Source organism: Mobula birostris, chromosome 12, assembly GCF_030028105.1.
Source record: "Mobula birostris isolate sMobBir1 chromosome 12, sMobBir1.hap1, whole genome shotgun sequence".
Lineage (NCBI taxonomy): Eukaryota > Metazoa > Chordata > Chondrichthyes > Myliobatiformes > Myliobatidae > Mobula > Mobula birostris.
The window spans coordinates 113,092,432-113,112,299 of NC_092381.1; the positions used below are offsets into that span (position 1 = coordinate 113,092,432).

General features: G+C 45.8%; 1 protein-coding gene across 1 annotated transcript in view; it reads left to right on the forward strand.

Annotated features, from left to right (window-relative positions):
• Positions 1-1,300: 1,300 nt before the first annotated feature.
• Positions 1,301-19,868, forward strand: part of rinl (Ras and Rab interactor-like) — a 111,012-nt gene continuing 92,444 nt past the window's right edge. Inside the window, exons 1-3 of the mRNA XM_072274508.1 lie at positions 1,301-1,665; positions 14,383-14,581; positions 19,504-19,612. Coding sequence (XP_072130609.1) covers positions 1,616-1,665; positions 14,383-14,581; positions 19,504-19,612 — 358 coding nt within the window. The 5' untranslated portion in view covers positions 1,301-1,615. The remainder of the gene's footprint in view (positions 1,666-14,382; positions 14,582-19,503; positions 19,613-19,868) is intronic.

Sequence of the window (19,868 nt, forward strand, 5' to 3'; positions counted from 1 at the left end):
AACAACATTTCATGTAGATGTGGTCAATGATGGGGAGCTTTACCCGTGATGGACTGGGCTAAATCCACTAACTTTAGGAGAAACCATAGTTCGAAGTTACAGTCAGCCTAAACCTCCCTGAAATCTGCCTGTGAAATCAGTCCAGTGCACTGAGTGTGTTTGTCACAGGACTCACCATCTTGCACTTTCCAACTCCTTTGCTGTTTGGGTCACTGTGCTTGACTAAGAAGTTCTATTACAAATTTTTCCCATTGCGAGCCATCTGTGAGTAAGTGTGTTATAGTTTCCCCCAGCCCTGACTGGCTTCATACTTTCTGTTTCGGAGGATGACCTGCGAACTGACTGCCTACTCTGTAGTTCCATTCTGACGAAACACCCGAACAGAGACAATGAGGGAGGGTGGGGAGGAAGGAGGACAGGAGAGGAGAGAGGGAGAAGGGAGAGGGAAGAGAAAGGGAGGGAGGGGTGAGAGAGAGAGGGAAGGAGAGGAAGGGAGAGGGGAGAGAGAGGGGAGAATGGGAGAGGGAAAAGGGAAGGGAATGGAGGGAGAGGGAGAGAGAAACGGAATGGAGGGAGAGGAAGAAAGCAAGAGATTTGAGGGAGAAGGAAAGAGGGAGATTTGAGGGAGGAGAAAAAGACAGATAGGGAGGGGGAATTTTGAAGGAGAGGCAGAGAGGGAAATTGAAGGAGAAGGGAGAGAGAAAGAGGGGGAGATTGGAGTGAAACAGGGACGATGAGACAAAGGTATTGGGAGAAGGAGAGAGATGTGTGGAGAGAGTGGGAGGGGGAATTAGAGTGAGTGAGAAAGAGGGAGATTGGAGGTGGAACAGCAAAGGGAAAGAGGGATTGGAGAGAGAAGTGAGAGAAAGGGATTATAGATGGAGAGAAGGATTGAAGGGAGGGGAGGGGGGTTAGAGGGGAGTGGGAGAGAGAGAGAGAGAGGGATATTGGATGGCAAGGGAGTGAGAAAGAGGAGAGGAGGTGGGGGGAGAGTGAGGGAGGGAGGGATTGGAGGGAAATGGACTGTCAGAAAAAAAGGCACCCATCTATAATTGTGAAACGAGTGAGATAAGGGGTTCTCTCTCCCCCTCACCCTCTCGAGGACGAGTCTCTATGTCTCAGGCAACTTGTCTGAAAGTTAGACTGAAACCAATTTTAAATTGGGTCACTGAGCTGGGCTGTCTCTGCTCGTATTGGCTGAGGGAAAGGGCTTCTGTAAAACACGAACTGAGGTAACCACAAAAGGGCTGTGGTTTACTTCTGAACTGTTATAACCCATCAACACGCTTAATCTCACAACTAGACCCGGGCTCCAGTGGATTAGGAGCAGAAATCAAGCGACCCAGAAATCGTTAGCTTTGCAACAGCCGTCTGTCTCAGGACTTGCTGGTTCTCCGATCTTCCATCGTCTCTTCCTTCTTGCTAACCCTTGGATTATCAACTGTGTACGGTGGGACAAGTTTGCCTGTGGCTGGTTGCCTGCCTCGCCTTGCTTCGAGGGTCCCCAGACTGGTGGTGGTTGGGCTTGTGTGCAGAGACACAGGAGGAACTTGGACACAACATGGGTTGGAAAGGAAGGCAACCACGTGAATAGAAGACTAAACTGACCAGGAAAATGCTGAGGACATCGAGCCCGAAACCCAAAAACTCCAAGGAACAGATGAGGTAACTCTCAAAACTTCTCACTCAGTCCTTGGAACTATGTAAAATTTATGGCACAAGAAAGGGCCATTTTGCCCAGCAGAGTATTTCATACCCCTTCTCTGCCAATGTCTGACCTTAGCCTGGGCATGAATCCGCGGTCCACACTTCCCCATACACCAGGGAAAGGAATTTCTCTGGAATTTAGGGGTGGCTGGGTTACCAGTGGAAAGATGGTCCCTACCCTCTCACGTTTGCCAGGGGCTTCCATGAGGCGAGGGCGAGATAGGGGTGGGAAGTGTGAAGAGGGGTGGGGTGGTGTTTGAGATTGAGAATGTTCTGGCCCCACCTCGGTGCTGTGTTGAGGAAGCCCTGCCCCGCCCTGCCCTGCCATGCCATAGTCACAGAGCAAAGAAACAGGCCTTTCTGTCCATCTAGTCCATACCGAAACCATTTAAACTGCCTATTCCCATCTATCTGCCCTCCATACCCCTACCATCCATGTACCTATCCAAACTTCTCTTCAATGTTGAAATCGAGCTTGCATGCGCCACATGTGCTGGCAGCTTGTTCCACACTCTGACGACCCTCTCAGTGAAGAAGCTCCCCCTCATGTTCCTCTTAAACTTTTCACCTTTCACCCTTAACCCATGACCTCTGGTTGTAGTCCCACCCAACCTCAGTGGAAAAAGCCTGCTTGCATTTACCCTATCTATGCCACTCATAATTTTGAATATCTCTATCAAATCTTCTCTCAATCGTCTACTTCCTAAAGAATACAGTCCTAATCGATTCGATCTTTCCTTGTAACTCAGGTCCTCCAGACCTGGCAACATCCTTGTAACTTTTCTCTGCACTCTTTCAACCTTACTTACATCTTTCCTATAGGTAGGTGGCCAAAACTGCACACAATACTCCAAATTAGGTCTCACCAATGTCTTATACAACTTCAACATAACATCCCATCTCCTGTACTCAATACATTGATTTATGAAGGCCAATGTGCCAAAAGCTTTCAGAATTGTTGCTTTTCTGATAGGACATTAAATTGAGGACCTCTGTTGATGAGAACAACGGTCATACTCATCCGCCCTGGTGCATGGGTCTAATAGATTGTGTAACACTGGGGAAAGAGGAGAGGCCCTTTAAGAGTCAACCATATTGGTGGTCTAAAGTCACATATCTCCTGCTCTGGAGAGAAACAGACTCTTTGGCCTATGCAGTCCACGCTGACCCAATCTTGCTTAGATTTTAATTTCAGGCATCTAAGTTTTGACCATGTGACAACGTGTTTGCTCTGAAACCTCAGTAGCAGCAAGGCCCAAGGTGTCAGGTGCCGCCACATTCACTGCTGCGTATTCACTTTCACACAGAGCAGGGAAACCACGCCACCAGACTCTGGGAACCAAGGGAGTTGGGTTGGGTGATCGAGTGCTGGACGTTGGTGGCTCATTGAGGTCCCAAAGAGTCAGCTGGAAGCTTGGTGACTTCTGACAGGGAGTCAGTGGAGATCAGGAGATAGGGAAAGTTTGGGGGATTGGACAGTTGAGGGAAGGGGTGGGCGTGAAGAAAGTGAAATTGTCACAATAAGTTCTAGCCCCATTTCAGAGACCCAGGACAAAACTCCAGACTCGTACTGAGGGAACCTCAACACTGCCAGGGGTGCAGTCTTTAACAACCAGGAGAGACATTCTGCAGAAGCTCGAAATCCAAAGCAACACACACAATGTGCGGGTGGAACTCAGCAGGTCAGGCAGCACCTATGGAAAGGAATAAACAGTCAACAACTTCAGCCGAGATCTTTCTTCAGCACTTGAAAGGAAGGGGAAAGTGCTAAAATAAAAAGCTGGAGAGGAGGGGAAGGAGGATCGCTGGAAGGTAGTGGGAGAAACCAGATGAGTGGGAAGGGTAAAGAGCTGGAGAAGAAGGAATCTGACAGGAGAGTGGACCATAGGAGAAAGGGACGGAGGAGGGAACCCAGGAGGAGGTGATAGACAGGTGAGAAGAGGTAAGAGGCTAGAGTGAGGAATGGAAGAAGAGGGAAATATTTTTACCAGAAGGTAGAAATATTCATGCTATCAGGTTGGGGGCTACCCAAACGGACTTTAAGGTGTTCCTCCTCCCCGGTGGTGGCCTCATTATGGCACAAGAGAAGATCATGGACCAACACATAGAAACATAGAACATAGAAAACCTACAGCACAATACAGGCCCTTCGGCCCACAAAGCTGTGCTGAACATGTCCTTATCTTAGCGCTACTTCGGCTTACCCATAGTCCTCTATTTTTCTAAGCTTTATGTACCTATCCAGGAGTCTTTTAAAAGACCCTATCATTTCTGCCTCCACCACAGTCACTGGCAGCCCATTCCACACACTCACCACTCTCTGTGTAAAAAACTTACCCCTGACATCTCCTCTGTACCTACTTCCAAGCACCTTAAAACTATGCCCTCTCATGTTAGCCATTTCAGCCCTGGGAAAAAGCCTCTGACTATCCACATGATCAATGTCTCTCATCATCTGATACACCTCTATCAGGTCACCTCTCATCCTCTGTCGCTCCAAGGAGAAAAGGCCAAGTTCACTCAACCTATATCTCATAAGGCACACTCCCCAATCCAGGCAACGTCCTTGTAAATCTTCTCTGTAACCTTTCTATGGTTTCCACATCCTTCCTGTAGTGAGGTGACCAGAACCGAGCACAGTACTCCAAGTGGGGTCTGACCAGGGTTCTATATATCTGCAACATTACTCTCGGCTGTTAAACTCAATCCCACAATTGGTGAAGGCCAATGCATCGTATGCCTTCTTAACTGGAGTCAACCTGCGTAGCAGCTTTGAGTGTCCTATGGACTCGGACCCCAAGATCCCTCTGATCCTCCACACTGCCAAGAGTCTTACCATTAATACCATACTTCGCAATCATATTTGACCTACCAAAATGAACCACTTCACACTTATCTGAGTTGAAATCCATCTGCCACTTCACAGCCCAGTTTTGCATCCTATCAATGTCCTGCTGTAACCTCTGACAACCCTTTACACTATCTACAACACTCCCAAGCTTTGTGTCATCAGAAAACTTATTAACCCATTCCTTCACTTCCAGGTCATTTATAAGATTCACGGAGAAGGGGTCCCAGAACAGATCCCTGAGGCACACCACTGGTCACCGGCCTCCATGCGGAATATGACCCGTCTACAACCACTCTTTACCTTCTGTGGGCAAGCCAGTTCTGGATCCACAAAGCACTGTCCCCTTGGATCCCATGCCTCCTTACTTTCTCAATAAGCTTTGCATGGGGTACCTTATCAAATGCCTTGCTGAAATCCATATACACTACATCTATGGCTCTACCTTCATCAATGTGTTTAGTCACATCCTCAAAAAATTCAATCAGGCTCGTAAGGCACGACCTGCCTTTGACAAAGTCATGCTGACTATTCCTAATCATATTATGCCTCTCCAAATGTTCATAAATCCTGCCTCTCAGGATCTTCTCCATCAACTTACCAACCACTGAAGTAAGACTCACTGGTCTATAATTTCCTGGGCTATTCCTACTCCCTTTCTTGAATAAGGGAACAACATCCATAACCCTCAAATCCTCCAGAACCTCTCCCATCCTCATTGATGATGCAAAGATCATTGCCAGGGGCTCAGCAATCTGCTTCTCGCTTCCCACAGTAGCCTGAGGTACATCTAGTCCGGTCCCGGTGATTTATCGAACTTGATGCTTTCCAAAAGCACCAGCACATTCTCTTTCTTAATATCTACGTGCTCAAACTTTTCAGTCCACTGCAAGTCATCCCTACAATCACCAAGATCCTTTTCCATAGTGAATACTGAAGCAAAGTATTCATTAGGTACCTCTGCTATCTCCTCTGGTTCCATACACACTTTTCCACTGTCACACTTGATTGGCCCTATTCTCTCACGTCTTACCCTCTTGCTCTTCACATACTTGTAGAATGCCTCGGGGTTTCCCTTAATCCTGTCCGCCAAGGCCTTCTCATGGTCCCTTTTGGCTCTCCTAATTTCATTCTTAAGCTCCTTCCTGCTAGCCTTATAACCTTCTAGATCTCTTTCATTACCTAGTTTTTTGAACCTCTCGTAAGCTCTTCTTTCCTCCTTGACTAGGTTTACAACAGCCTTTGTACACCATGGTTCCTGTACCCTACCATCCTTTCCATGTCTCATTGGAACGTACCTACTCAGAACCCCACGCAAATATCCCCTGAACATTTGCCACATTTCTTCTGTACATTTCCCTGAGAACATCTGTTTCCAATTTATGCTTCCAAGTTCCTGCCTGATAGCCTCATATTTCCCCTTACTCCAATTAAATGTTTCCCTAACTTGTCTGTTCCTATCCCTCTGCAATGCTATGGTAAAGAAGATAGAATTGTGATCACTATCTCCAAAATGCTCTCCCACTGAGAGATCTGACACCTGACCAGGTTCATTTCCCAATACCAGATCAAGTACAGCCCCTCCTCTTATAGGCTTATCTACATATTGTGTCAAGGAACCTTCCTGAACACACCTAACAAACTCCACCCCATCTAAACCCCTCACTCTAGGGAGATGCCAATCAATATCTGGGAAATTAAAATCTCCCACCACAACAACCCTGTTATTATTACTCCTTTCCAGAATCTGTCTCCCTATCTGCTCCTCGATGTTCCTGTTATTATTGGGTGGTCTATAAAAAACACCCAGTAGAGTTATTGCTAACGCAAGGAAATCTGCAGCTGCTGGAATTTCAAGCAACACACATAAAAGTTGCCGGTGAATGCAGCAGGTCAGGACTCATGAAGGGTTTCGGCCCGAAACGTCGACTGTACCTCTTCCTAGATATGCTGCCTGGCCTGCTGCGTTCACCAGCAGCTTTTATGTGTGTTGCAGTAAAGTTATTGACCCCTTCCTGTTCATAGCTTTCACCCGCAGAGACACGTCAGACTGGAAATAGGAATGGGAATTAAAATGTTTGGCCAACCAGTGTAAAGACTGAATGATCGCATAACATCGAGGAAAGAGGAATGAAATTCTCAGCAAACCCTACAGCAGGGGTTCCCAACCTGCTTTATGCCGAGGACCAAAATCATTAAGCAAGGGGTCCGCGGACCCTAGGTTAGGAAACCCTGCTCTAGGCTAATACATACCTCTTGACCAAGAAGGTCATGGCCATCACCTTGTGTTGGTGGGAGCTTACTATGTAAATTGCTTCCCATGCTTTCCTGTAGCACACACACTGAAATAAAGTGATGTCCTGGCCTCTTGTACAGATGCAAGTCTCTCTGTAATGTCCTGGGCTGTTGTACAAATGCAAGACTTTCTTGTTATTCAGCAGCTGTATTTCATTGTGAAAATAGCAGTTTAAGGTTAATGGGAATGTTTAGAATATCTTCTTGCAAGTTTATCTAAATTTATGATAACAGGAAATAACTGTAGGCTGCATGTAACCAAGCGTATTTAACTGCTCAGAATTCATCATTTCTGCCTTTTGTTACTGCTTCACGCCTCCTTCCCCACAGCCATGCAGCTCACTGAACCCACAAGCGATAAGCAAATTGCTCAGACCAAGAACGTATATAACACTATTTGTTTGCAAAATTTAGATTTCAAATCTCTTAATCCAGAGTTTGCTTTGGTTGCTTTTTGATAAATGAAGCCAAGTCAAGTTTATTTTCAAATGCACAAGTTCATGTGTGTGCAGGTACAATAAAAACTTACTTGCAGCAGTATCACTGGCACATAGCCTCACAAGAAAATTAAAATTAACTTTTACAAGAAAGAACACAATTAGAACAAGTATTACAACTTAAACACAAAAGATATCGCAGACACTGGACATCTTCAGCAGTACACACTAAATGCAAGAGGAACTCAGCAAGTCAGGCAACATCTATGCAGGGGAATAAATAGCTGACGTTTTAGACCAAGACTAGATTTTTGACTAGATTTTCAACAGCAATTGTACACCATGGTTCCTTGCTTTCCTTGTCTCATTGGAACGTACCAATGCAGGTCGCCTCGCAAATATCCCCTTAACATTTGCCACATTTCTGCCGTACATTTCCCTGAGAACATCTGTTCCCAACTTATGCTTCCAAGTTCCTGCCTGATAGCCTCATATTTCCCCTTACTCCAACTAAATGCTTTCCTAACTTGTTTGTTCTTATCCCTCTCCAATGCTATGGTAAAGGAGATAGAATTGTGATCACTATCTCCAAGATGCTCTCCCACTGAGAGATCTGACACCTGACCAGGTTCACTTCCCAATACCAGATCAAGTACAGCCTCTCCTCTTGTAGGCTTATCTACATTCCTGAATTCACCTAACAAACTGCACCCCATCTAAACCCCTCACTCTAGGGAGATACTAATCAATATTTGGGAAATTAATATCTCCCACCACAACAACCCTCTTATTATTAAACCTTTCCAAAATCTGTCTCCCTATCTGCTTCTCGATATCCCTGGTACTATTGAATGGTCTATAAAAAACACCCAGTAGAGTTATTGACCCCTTCTTGTTTCTAACTTCCACCCACAGAGACTCCGTAGACAACCCCTCCATGACTTCCTCCTTTTCTGCAGCCGTGACACTATTTCTGATCAGCAGTGCCACACCCCCACCTCTTTTGCCTCCCTCCCTGTCCTTTCTGAAACATCTAAAGCCTAGCACTCAAAGTAATCATCTGCAAACCTTGCAACAAAGCCATGAATTCCATCATTGATGCATAACGTAGAAAGAATCGAAATACCACTCATCACTGGCAGCCGACCAAAAAAGGCTCCCTTTATTTCCACTCTTTGCCTTCTGCCAATCAGCCACTGCTTTATCCATGCTAGAATCTTCACTGTAATACCATGGGCTCCTCGTTCGTTAAGCAGCCTCATGTGTAGCACCTGGTCAAAGGCCTTCTGAAAATCCAAATACACAACAGATATTCTCCATTGTCTATCCTGCTTGTTATTTCTTCAAAGAGTTCGAACAAATTTGTCAGGCAAGATTTTCCCTTGAGGAAACCATGCTGACTATGGCCGATTTTATCGTGTGCTTCCAAGTACCCTGAGATCAAATCCTTAATAATCGACTCCAACATCTTCCCAACCACTGAGATCAGACTGACTGGCCTATAGTTTCCTTTCTTCTGACTCTCTGCCTTCTTGAAGAGTTGAGCAGTATTTGCAAATTTCCAGTCTTTCACAATCTAGTGATTCTTGAAAGAGCATTACTAATGCCTCCACGATTTCTTCAGCCACCTCTTTCTGAACTCTGGGGAGTACCCCATCTGGTCCAGGTGACTGATCTACTTTCAGACCTTTCAGTTTCCCAAGATGCTTCTCTCTAATTATGGTAACTTCACAACCACTGACATCTGGAATTTCCACCATACTGCTAGTGTCTTCCACAGTGAAGACTGATGCAAAATACTTATTCAGTTCATCCACCATTTCCTTGTCCCCCATTACTACCTCTCCAGCATCATTTTCCAGCCGTCAATATCCACTCGTGCCTCTCTTTTACATTTCATGTGTCTGTAGAATCTTTTGGTATCCTCTTTAATATTATTGGCTAGCTTACTTTCATATTCCATCTTTACCTTCTTAATGACTTTTTCAGTTGCCTTCTGTTGCTTTTGAAAAGCTTCCCAATCCTCTAACGTCCCATTAATACTTTCTTTATTATATGCCCTAACTTTGGCTTTTATGTTGGCTTTGATTTCTCTTGTTAGCCACCATTGTGTCATCTTTCCTTTAGAATACTTCTTCCTCTTTGGGATGTATATATCCTGTCCCTTCCAACTTGCTTCCAGAAATTCCAGCCTTTGCTGTTCAGCTGTCATCCCTGCCAGCGTTTTTCACAAATTATTTCTGGCCAGCTCCACTCTCATGCCTCTGTAATCCCATTTACTCCAATTTAATACTGATACATATGACTTTAGCTTCCCCTTATCAAATTTCACCGTAAATTTGATCATATTATGATCACTTTCCCCTAAGGGTTCTTGTACCTTAAACTCTCTAATCAATTCTGGTTCATTGCATAACACTCAATCCAGATTAGCTGATTCCCTCATGGGCTCGACCATGAGCTGCCCTAAAAAGCCACCTAGTAGACACTCCAGAAACTTCCCCTCCTGGAATCCAGCGCCAACCTGATTTTCCCAGTCTACCTGTATATTGAAATCCCCCATAACTACTGTAACATTGCCCTTTTGTCATGCATGTTCTATTTTCCATTGTAATTTGTAGGCCACATCCTTACTGCTGTCTGGGGGGGGGGGGTTGTATACACCTCTCATCAGGGTCTTTTCACCCTCACTGTTCCTTAGCTCTATCCACAATGATCCAACACCTTCCAACCCTATGTCACCTCTTTCTATTGATTTGATTTCATTTTTTACCAACAAAGCAATGCCACCCCCTCTGCCTTCCTGCCTGTTTTTAATACAATGTGTATCTTTACATATTAGGCTCCCAGTTATAATCTTTCAGCCATGATTCAGTGATGCCAACAACATCATACCTGCCAATCTGCAACTGTGCCGCAAGCTCATCAACCTTATTCCGTATACCGTGCACATTCAGATACAACACAATCAGTCCTGCATTCGCCCTGCTCGATTTTGTCCACCTTTTATGTTGCAATTCATCCAGGTGACTGCAATTTTGCCCTGTCAACAGCCCCTCCTCACTACGCATTGCCTCCGTTTGTAAACCAGCGACCTCATCCTTAACACCACCATCCATCTTTCCGATGATACGTCTTGCAGTGAGATATACGCAACTCAGGACACTAGTCACACCATGCTCAACCTTTTCATTCCTAACTTTGTTTGAGGTCTTACCAACATCTGCCTCCACAACCTCTCCACTAACTGTTCCCATCCCCCTGCAACTCTAGTTTAAACCCCACCGTGCAGCATTAACAAACCTTCCTGCTAGGGTATTAGTCCCCCTCCAGCTCAGGTGCAAACTGTCCTGTCTGTACAGGTCCCACCTTCCCTGGAAGAGAGCCCAGTGACCTAAAAATCTTCTGCCCTCCCTGCTACGCCAACTGCTTAGCCACATATTAAACTGTACAATCTTCCTGCTTCTGGCCTCACTAGCACGTGGCACAGGTAACAATCTTGAGATTACAATCCTGGAGGTCCTGCCCTTTAACTCAGCACCTAACTCCCTGTGTAGAACCTCATCACCCATCCTACCCATGTCATTGGTACCTACATGGAGCACAACTTCGGCCTGTTCACCCCTCCACTTAACACTCGGTCTGAGGTATCCTGGGCCCTGGTACCCGAGAGGCAACATACCAACCCAAGTTTGTCCAGCCTCTCATGATTGCACATGCCCTCTAAACCAGGTAGCATCCTGGTAAACCACTTGTGATAAACCATATATATATGTGTAACTGGGTTACCTGTCTGGACATGCCCCTCTGCTGACTGCCCCTGTGGCTCCTCCCACAGCCCCCTGAATAAAGGCGATTTCGCCCTGCTCCTCCCCCTCAGACCAGGGGCAGACACTCAGCATGGAGGTCACATCTTACTGCAAATAAAAGCCTTTCAGTATTTACCCTACTTCAGTCTTTTGGAACTATTGAAGGTGCTTCACCTCTCCTGCACCCTCTCCAAAGCCTGAACATCCTTTCTATAGTGGGGTGACCACAGCTGTTTGCAATACTCCACATGTGGCCTAACCAGAGTTGCACAGGTCAGTTCAAGAACCGAATGATTGAAGGGAGGGAACTGCTCCTGAACCCAGTGGTGTGGAACTTCAGCCCTCTGTACCTCATGTCCGATGGGAGCCCGGCATAAAGACTGAAATAGTCCTGATGAAGGGTCTTGACCCGAAACATCAATTATACTGTTTTAGACGCTGCCTGGCCCGCTGAGTTCATCTTCAATTTGTGTGTGTTGCTTGAAATAGACTGTTCAGCCCATCCATCCTGTTCAACGTTCATTTCAGCCGTGACACACCTCCTGAACCATGCCGAGGAGGCCATTAGTCCAGCCCATTGGACTCCATTGAAGGGGGAATGCATGGGGGATCCTGAATTTCTGTAGCACCTTCTATATCTGCTGCAAAACATCCAAATGCACCTCACATTCAATGAGGTTTTGCTGTAAATTATCTATTTATCTAGAGCTGGGGGCAGTATACCCAACCTTGGGTCCATGGTCCCCTTGCTTAATGGTATTGGTCCATGGCATAAAAAAGGTTGGTAGCTTCTGATTTACAGACTCTTCTGGCCTACTGCGCCCTGTCACCTAGTAACCCATCAGTTTAACCCTAGTCTAATCACAGGTCAACTTATAATGGCCCACTAACCTACCAATTGGTACGCCTTTGGACTGTGGGAGGAAACCAGAGCACCCAGAGGAAACCCACATGGTCACAGGAAGGATGTACAAAGTTGCTTACAGTGGGATTGAACTCTCAACTCTGACATACTGAGCTGTAATTGGTCATGCTAACCGTGATGCTACTCTGGCAACACAAGTGATGTTAGAAATGAAGCAAATATTTTGTACTTGGAGGGGTGGAGATGTGTCTCTACCTAAGGAGGTATGATGTGCTTCTTCCCTCCGCTAGCCTGCAGGTCGCCCTTGAGCAAGGTGTGACACCTGCTCAGCTGCAATCACCCCCCCCAACCCCCGATCAGGGTCACCTGAAGCCATAGGATGGTATGAGCAGCTGGTGCAGATCACAAGTCCTGGTTATGTGACCACTGACACCAGGCAGACCACCTCTGAAGAGTATTGACAGTGGCTAGGGTCACCCGTCTTGTAAAGACACTGCCCAGAAGAAGGCAATGGCAAACCACTTCTGTAGAAAAATTTGCCGAGAGCAATCATGGTCATGAAAAGACCATGATCACCCACATCATACGTAACAACCTCAAGGAACTAGAAAGCAATAAAGAATGCAGAATAAGGTGTTGCAGTTACAGAGAAAGTGCAGTCAGACAATAAGGTGCAAGGTTATAATGAGGTAAATTGTGAGGTCAAGAGTCCATCTTTTCGTACAGGAGGTCCATTCAGTAGCCTTATAACAGCGAGAAAGAAACTGTCCTTCAGCTGGGTGGTACATGCTTTGAGGCTTCTGAATCTTCTGCCTGGTGGGAGGGTGAGAAGAGAGAATGCTCGATGCATTTCAGCAATACAGTGCCGTAACAGCATGTCAGAGAGATTGAGGAAAGGGAGAGAGGTGTCAGAAATGGTCCAAGTGTATCTGGGGGCAGGGTGGAAGTTGGAGGCAAAGTTGATGAAGGTGATGAGCTCAGCACGGGTGCGTGAAGCAGCACCAATGCAATCGTCAGTGTGGAGTTGCAGAGTGGCTTGGAACACGGTCTGGCCAAGTAGCCGACGAAAAGGCAGGCATTACTGGGACCAGTGCAAGCGACCATGGCTACACCTTGGGTTTGAAGGAAGTGGGAGGAGTGGAGGAGAAACTGTTGAGGGTGAGCACCAGAGACTCTTCGGAGATTGTCTGCCTGGAATCAGTATAACCAGGACTTGTGTCACGCATCAGCTGCTCGTGCGACCATCCACCGCCTGCTCCCTTAGCTTCACGTGACCCTGATCGGGGGGCTAAGCAGGTGCTACACCCTGCCCAAGGGTGACCTGCAGGCTAGCAGAGGGAAGGAGCGCCTTGCACCTCCTTTGGTACAGACACACCTCCATCACTGAAATATGGGTCCCAAAATGCTCACAAAATTCCCAATATGGTCTCACCGCCACCTTGTAAAGCTTCACCAGTATGTCCTTGCTTTTTCTAGTCCTCTCAAAACGAATGCTAATATTGCATTTGCCTTCCTCACTACCGAAATGTCCTGCAACTCCCATTGTACCTCTGATTTCTGAATTCCCTCCCTGCTTAGAAAATAGTCTACACCATTATTCTTTCTACAAATATGGCATCACCCAGCACCATATTCCATCTGCCATGTTTTCCCATGCTCCTAATATGTCCAAGACATTCTGCAGACTCCCTGTCTCCGTGACACTCCAGTCCCTCCGCCTATCTTGGTATCGTCTGCAAACCAGACCACCATGCCTTCAGTTCTTTCACCTAGAGGATGGGAAGCCTGGCCTGCACCCTGGTAACTTGTTGTAATCGGATCACCAATATGAGAGATTCAGCAGGTACTGGACATCAGAGTAACACTCATGAACTGTGGTAGAAACTCAGCAAGTTAGGCAGCTTCAGTGGAGAGGAACAAACAGTCGATGTTTCAGGCTGAGATCCATCATCAGGACTGGAAAAGAAGGGGGCAGACGCCAGATTAAGAAGGTGGGGGGGAGTACTAGTTAGAAGGTGATAGATGAAATCAGTTCAGGGGGAAGGCGGGTGGGTGGGGGAGGGGTGATGAAGTGAGAAGCTGGGAGGTGATTGGTGGAAAAGGTAAAGAGCTGAAGAAGAAGGAATCTGATAGGAGAAGAGAGTGGACCATGAGAGAAAGGGAAGGAGAAGGGGCACTAGCGGGATGCGAAGGGTAAATGAGGAGAAGAGAAAGAGTAAGGGGGTGCCAGAATGGGAAATGAAGAAAGAGAAGAAGAAGAGGGGGAAAATGATCAGAAGTTAGAGAAATCGACGTTCATGTGACCAGGTTGGATGCTACCCAGGCAAAACATAAGGCAGTGCTCCTCCAATGCGAGACTGTCCTCATCATGGCAGTAGAAGAGGCCACAGACCAACATACCATAATCTAATGTTATTTCAGTCCCCACAGCCCCCAGAAGCAACTGTGCAATGGAGGATATCAGAGTTCCTGGGAGGAGGAGGAAGAAGATCAGAGCAAGTTGCTGTCCCGAGGCAAGCTCAGCCTCTTTGACAAGCTTTCGTTGTCCCACCAAGTCTGGCTGCAGCTTGGAGTCGAGCCGGAGCAGGTCAGGGAAATTCTCAGAAGGCAGCCCCCAGGGGTAAGTCAGAGAGAGCATCTCGACTCATTCACAAAATCCCCGGCTCGTGGATGTTGACTGTGAACATAAACAGAATGTTTCCAATAGATTCAAGATCGTTTAATGTCATTTCCTGTACACAGGTGTAAGAACAAAATTATTGTCACTCTGGATCCGATTCAGCACAAAAACACAAAGATAAGGAACTAAATAATAATCAAGTACACAATAAATATAAATACATTAGAAAGCTCCTATACATAGATGGATTGCGTATCCATAAGGTGACACTAGGCTGTACATGATGAAGTAGTTGTGGAGGTATCGATCAGCCTTACTGCTTGGGGAAAGTCACTGTTTTTGAGCTACCGGCATTGATGCTATGTAGCCTCCTCCCTGATGGAGTGGGACAAACAGTCCATGAGCAAGGTGGGTGGGAACCCTTGTAATGACGGAAACCTTTCCTGCATATGTGGCCTAGATGGTGGGTGATATTTCCAGTAGCGGGAGAGACTAGGACCAGAGGGCACAGCCTCAGAATACAAGCATGTCCCTTTAGAACAGAGATGGGGAAGAATTTCTTTAGTCAGAGGATGGTGAATCTGTGGCATTTGTTGCTAGAGAGGGCTGTGAAGGCCAAATCACCGCGTGCATTTAAGGCAGAGGTTGATAGGTTCTTGATTGGTAAGTGGAGGTCGATAGATTCTGGATTCAAGATTGTTTATCGTCATTCCTCAATACTCAAGTGTAAAGAGGAATGAAATGATTGTTAGGCTGGATCTAATGCACCATAAAAAACACATTAATCAAAATGAACACAATAAATATAAATTCATAATATTAATATATAGGATGGGTTCTTTGTTAGGAAGGGCTTCAAAGGTTATTAGATTATGAGAACACTCAGTCCTCTTTTATTGTCATTAAGAAATGATACAATGTTTCTCTGGAGTGATATCACAGAAAACAAGACAGACCAAAGACTAACACTGACAGAACCACATCATTATAACATATAGTTACAGCAGTGCAAAGCAATACCATAATTTGATGAAGAACAGTCCATAGGCACAGTAAAAAAAGTCTCAAAGTCCCGAGTCGATCGACTCCCGAGTCCCCGATAGCAGGCGGCAAAAGGGAGAAACTCCCTGCCATAAACCTCCAGGCACCGTCAACTTGCCGATACCTTGGAAGCAGCCGACCACAGCCGACACTGAGTCCGTCCGTCCGAAAACTCCGAGCTTCCGACCAGCCTCTCTGATACAGCCTCCTGAGCGCCATCCTCTCCCGAGCGCCTTCAACCTCTCCCCAGCTGCTGAAACACGCAAAGCCGAGGATTTCGAGGCCTTCAGCTCCAGAGATTCCGGTTACCACACAGTAGCATCGGTAGCAAAGCAGACATTTCAGAAGTTTTCCAGATGTTCCTCAATGCACTCATGTCTGTCTCCATCAAATCAGGATTGTGCACGGTCCCCTACTTGACAGATAACAGATATTCATCACCGGAGAGGCCGCGCGCTGCTGTTGTCGCGCCGCCATCTTCTCCCGATGGGAAGAAGGCCACAGAATAGGGCTGAGAGGGGTGGAATGGTGGAGCAGACTCGATGGGCCGACTGGCCTAATTCTGTTCCTTTGTTTTATGGTCTTATTCGTGTTCTCACTGGAAGAAAGTAAAAGTCACCTAGCCTAATCCCACCTTCCAAACCAGGGCCCATAGTCCTATAGATCATAGCTCCCCAATCCACGTCCAGTACTCTAAGTATGGAGAGGTTTCCTACCTCCAACTCTCCTTCAGGCCGAGAGTCCCAGTCTGTCACCACCCTCTGGGTTACGACTGACAGCCCCCTCTCCCCTCTCATCCTACTACCAATTATCTCAAACCTTTGGCACCTGATTCTTTTCCACATTTTCTTATCGCCAAGACCCTTTGGTCCATCAGATCTCTGCTGGTTCTCCAAATGACCCCATTGATTACATTCTGGGATATATTTCTATGCTGTGTGGAAGGTTTAAGGAGTGTCTCAGTGAGAAGGTCAGTAGATATCAGGGAGAGATCATAGAAAGCAATAGTAGGCCTCCATTGGTCTGGGTTGGCCATGGACATTGTGTCCCAGCTGTCTAGGTACACAAGCCAGCGCAGTACGATATGGAGAGCGAGCTGTTGCCCGTGTAGGAGGCGCACCCTCTCCACGCAGCTGATGAATGCAAAGGAACAGCTTGGCACCAGCAGCAGCATGGCAGGAGTTGCCAGTCAATGCTGAACTCAGCACAGGACTGCCTTAGGGACTCCAGCTCCAGACTTTTCACCCAGGGTTCACTCCCGAAGCCCTCCCCATGAGTGGGTATAACCACAAGGCAGCAGAGTTTTCCTTCTCCTCGATGATGAGCTCCATCTGCCCAAAGTGACTGGTTTTAAGGAGCCAGTAACCCACCTTTGCCCCTTCTCCTGTCGGTAGAGACGGTTCCGCCAGACTTAGTAGCTAAGCCACACGTGAAGGCCGGGAGCTGGCCTTGGTTGTCAGAGGCTATCCGAGTTGCACACCATTAGGAGCATTTAACAGGTAGTGGGAGTCTGTCCCCATTACCATCCCCAACTACAATGACCTTAAGGAACTAGAAAGCAATAAAGAATGCAGATTAAGGTGTCTCAGTTAGAGAAAGTACAGTCAGACAATAAGGTGTAAGTTTACTATGCGTTAAATTGTCAGGTCAGGAGTCCATCTTATTGTACAGGAGTTCCATTCAGTCATCATACAGCTGTCCTTCAGCTGTCCTACAAGCTTCTAGGCTTCTGTATCTTCTGTCCGGTGGGAGGGAGGGGAGAAGAGAGTGTACTTGACATATTTTAGCAATATGGTGCAGGGGCAGTATGGTAGTGTAGCAGTCAGCGTTACGCTATTACACCAGTGACCCTGGTTCCCTGCCTGTGAGGAGTTTGTATGTTCTCCCCGTGACCGCGTGGGTTTCCTCCGGGTGCTCTGGTTTCCTCCCACACTCCAAAGATGTACTGGTTAGCAGGTTAAATGGCCATATGGCTGTAATTGGGTGGCTGCATCTCTGAATAGAAAATAAAATAAATATTATTTGGAAAAATTGTAGTTAAGGTGATTGATGATTGGGTTGACATGTTCTCCAATCTTGGCAATTTACTCGCAAGCGTTTTGTCACCATACGAGGAGACATCATCAGTGCGCTGTTGATTGTGGTGTGTCCTCTAAATATTTGGCCTTTATATACTTATCTTTCTTTCTTTTCTTTCTTTTCAAATCTTTTTATTATTATTATCCAAAATTACCATGAGTACATCGAAGTAGGCAACACTTACAATGCCTCAAGAAAAAAACATTATTTTAAAGATTGAAAAAATTGTGGTGATAACAAAAACCCTACTAAGCAAGAAAAATTGGGGAAAAAACCCCATTAGGTATTCAACCCCGGAGCCATGCGTCATACAAAAAGATTCTAAAGATAAACATCAAACCGCCAGCAAGAAAAAAATGTACCAGAAATTTACAGTTAGATCGTGAAGGAAATCTATCAATTAACTCAAATGATAATAACGAGCAAATGAACCCCATCTTTTCTCAAAATCAAACATAGGTTCAAAGGTTTGACTTCTAATTTTCTCCAAACTAAGACATAGCATCACTTGAGAGAACCATTGTGACAAAGTGGGAGCTGATGTATCCTTCCACTTCAACAAAATGGCCCTCCTAGCTATCAATGTAACAAATGCAATAACACGTTGGTCAGACACAGAGATACCACGGATATTTTGAGGAATTATTCCAAAAAGCACAGTTAATTTGTTAGGTTGTAAATGAATTTTAAGTGCTTTAGAAATTGTCAAAAAAACTGACTTCCAGAACTGTTCCAGTATAGAACAAGACCAAAACATGCGTGTCAGTGTAGCTGTCTCAGTTTTACGTCTATCACAATAACTATCAACGTTAGGGAATATTTTAGATAATCTCTCCTTGGCCTTTATATACTTATCAATGAGCAGATTGGTCGTCATTTCAGAAATTCAGAAGTGACGTAGGGAACACCACAACATACAAAGTTCACCACACAACCAATCAGCAATGAGATTTCCTCCCCACATCACAACCCAGTTTCAGAAAAAACATAGAATCAATTGACTGAGAAGTGTATGAAGGCCAAGCGCTTGGGGGACACGCCAGCATGCTGACAATGTCTCCTCATATGGTGACAAAATATTTGCAAGTAAATTACCAAGATTGGAGAACAACTCAGTGCAACCAAAATACATATATTGAGGGGTAAGTGAAGCCAGGAGAAGCCATCCCACAGGGTATCCTTTGTATCTCCGCTTTGGGATAGATGTATCCCTGTCTGTTTATTTATTTATTTATTGAGATACAGGCAGAAAAAGCCCTCCCAGCCCTTCTGGCCCTTCGAGCTGCGCCGTCTAGCAATCTCCTAATTCTTGCCTAATCGTGGGACAATTTGCAATGGCCAATTAACCTACCTATTAGTGCGTCTGTAGACTGTGAGAGGAAATTGGGGCACCTGGAGTAAACTCACGCGATCACGGGGAGAGCATACAAACTCCTTACAGGCAGCAGTGGGAATTGAACCTGGATCACCGGTACTGTAAAGCGCTGTGCTATGTGCCATTGTAGCAGGTCTCCAATATAATAACAATTTATTAAATTTTGGGAAACTGAAAATGAATCCCCCATTATAAATAATTTTAATACAAGAATCGGAGTTCGAGGCACAGAAGCTGGTCCTTTCCCCTCTGCCATTTGATTTCTAAATGGCATTGAACCCAGGAATACCTCCTCACTACTTTATTTTCCTCAGTTTTTTTCTCTATATTTATTTGTCATGTATTTCATTCCATCAAGTTAACAAATTTCACAAGATATGTCGGCGATATTAAACCTGATTCTGATTCAGATTCTCTGTAATTCCAGGCATTTTTGGTTTGGAGTAATAATTGCGGAAGAAATAAGATCCTGACAGTCCGTACGGAACGGGGGGCCTGTGAAACAGAGGATTTTATCATCAAGGAGAATTGCTCAGGTAAACCTCTCTCCACAACTACTTCCATCAGCTTTCCCGAAGGAACTACAGAAATAGTGTGCATGGGAGGCTGTTAAACTCAGAGGCAGGAGTGGGTCACCCTCACAAACACACAGCGCTACACCTTCTCTCCGACTGGCATTCCTCCCTCTGCGCGGCCACGCAGTAACTGAAATACTCCTATGCACATAGCCTCTGTTGCCGCAAACGCTGGAATTTTCTTTTGTTGACTTGTGATTCTCTTTACATACTGAAC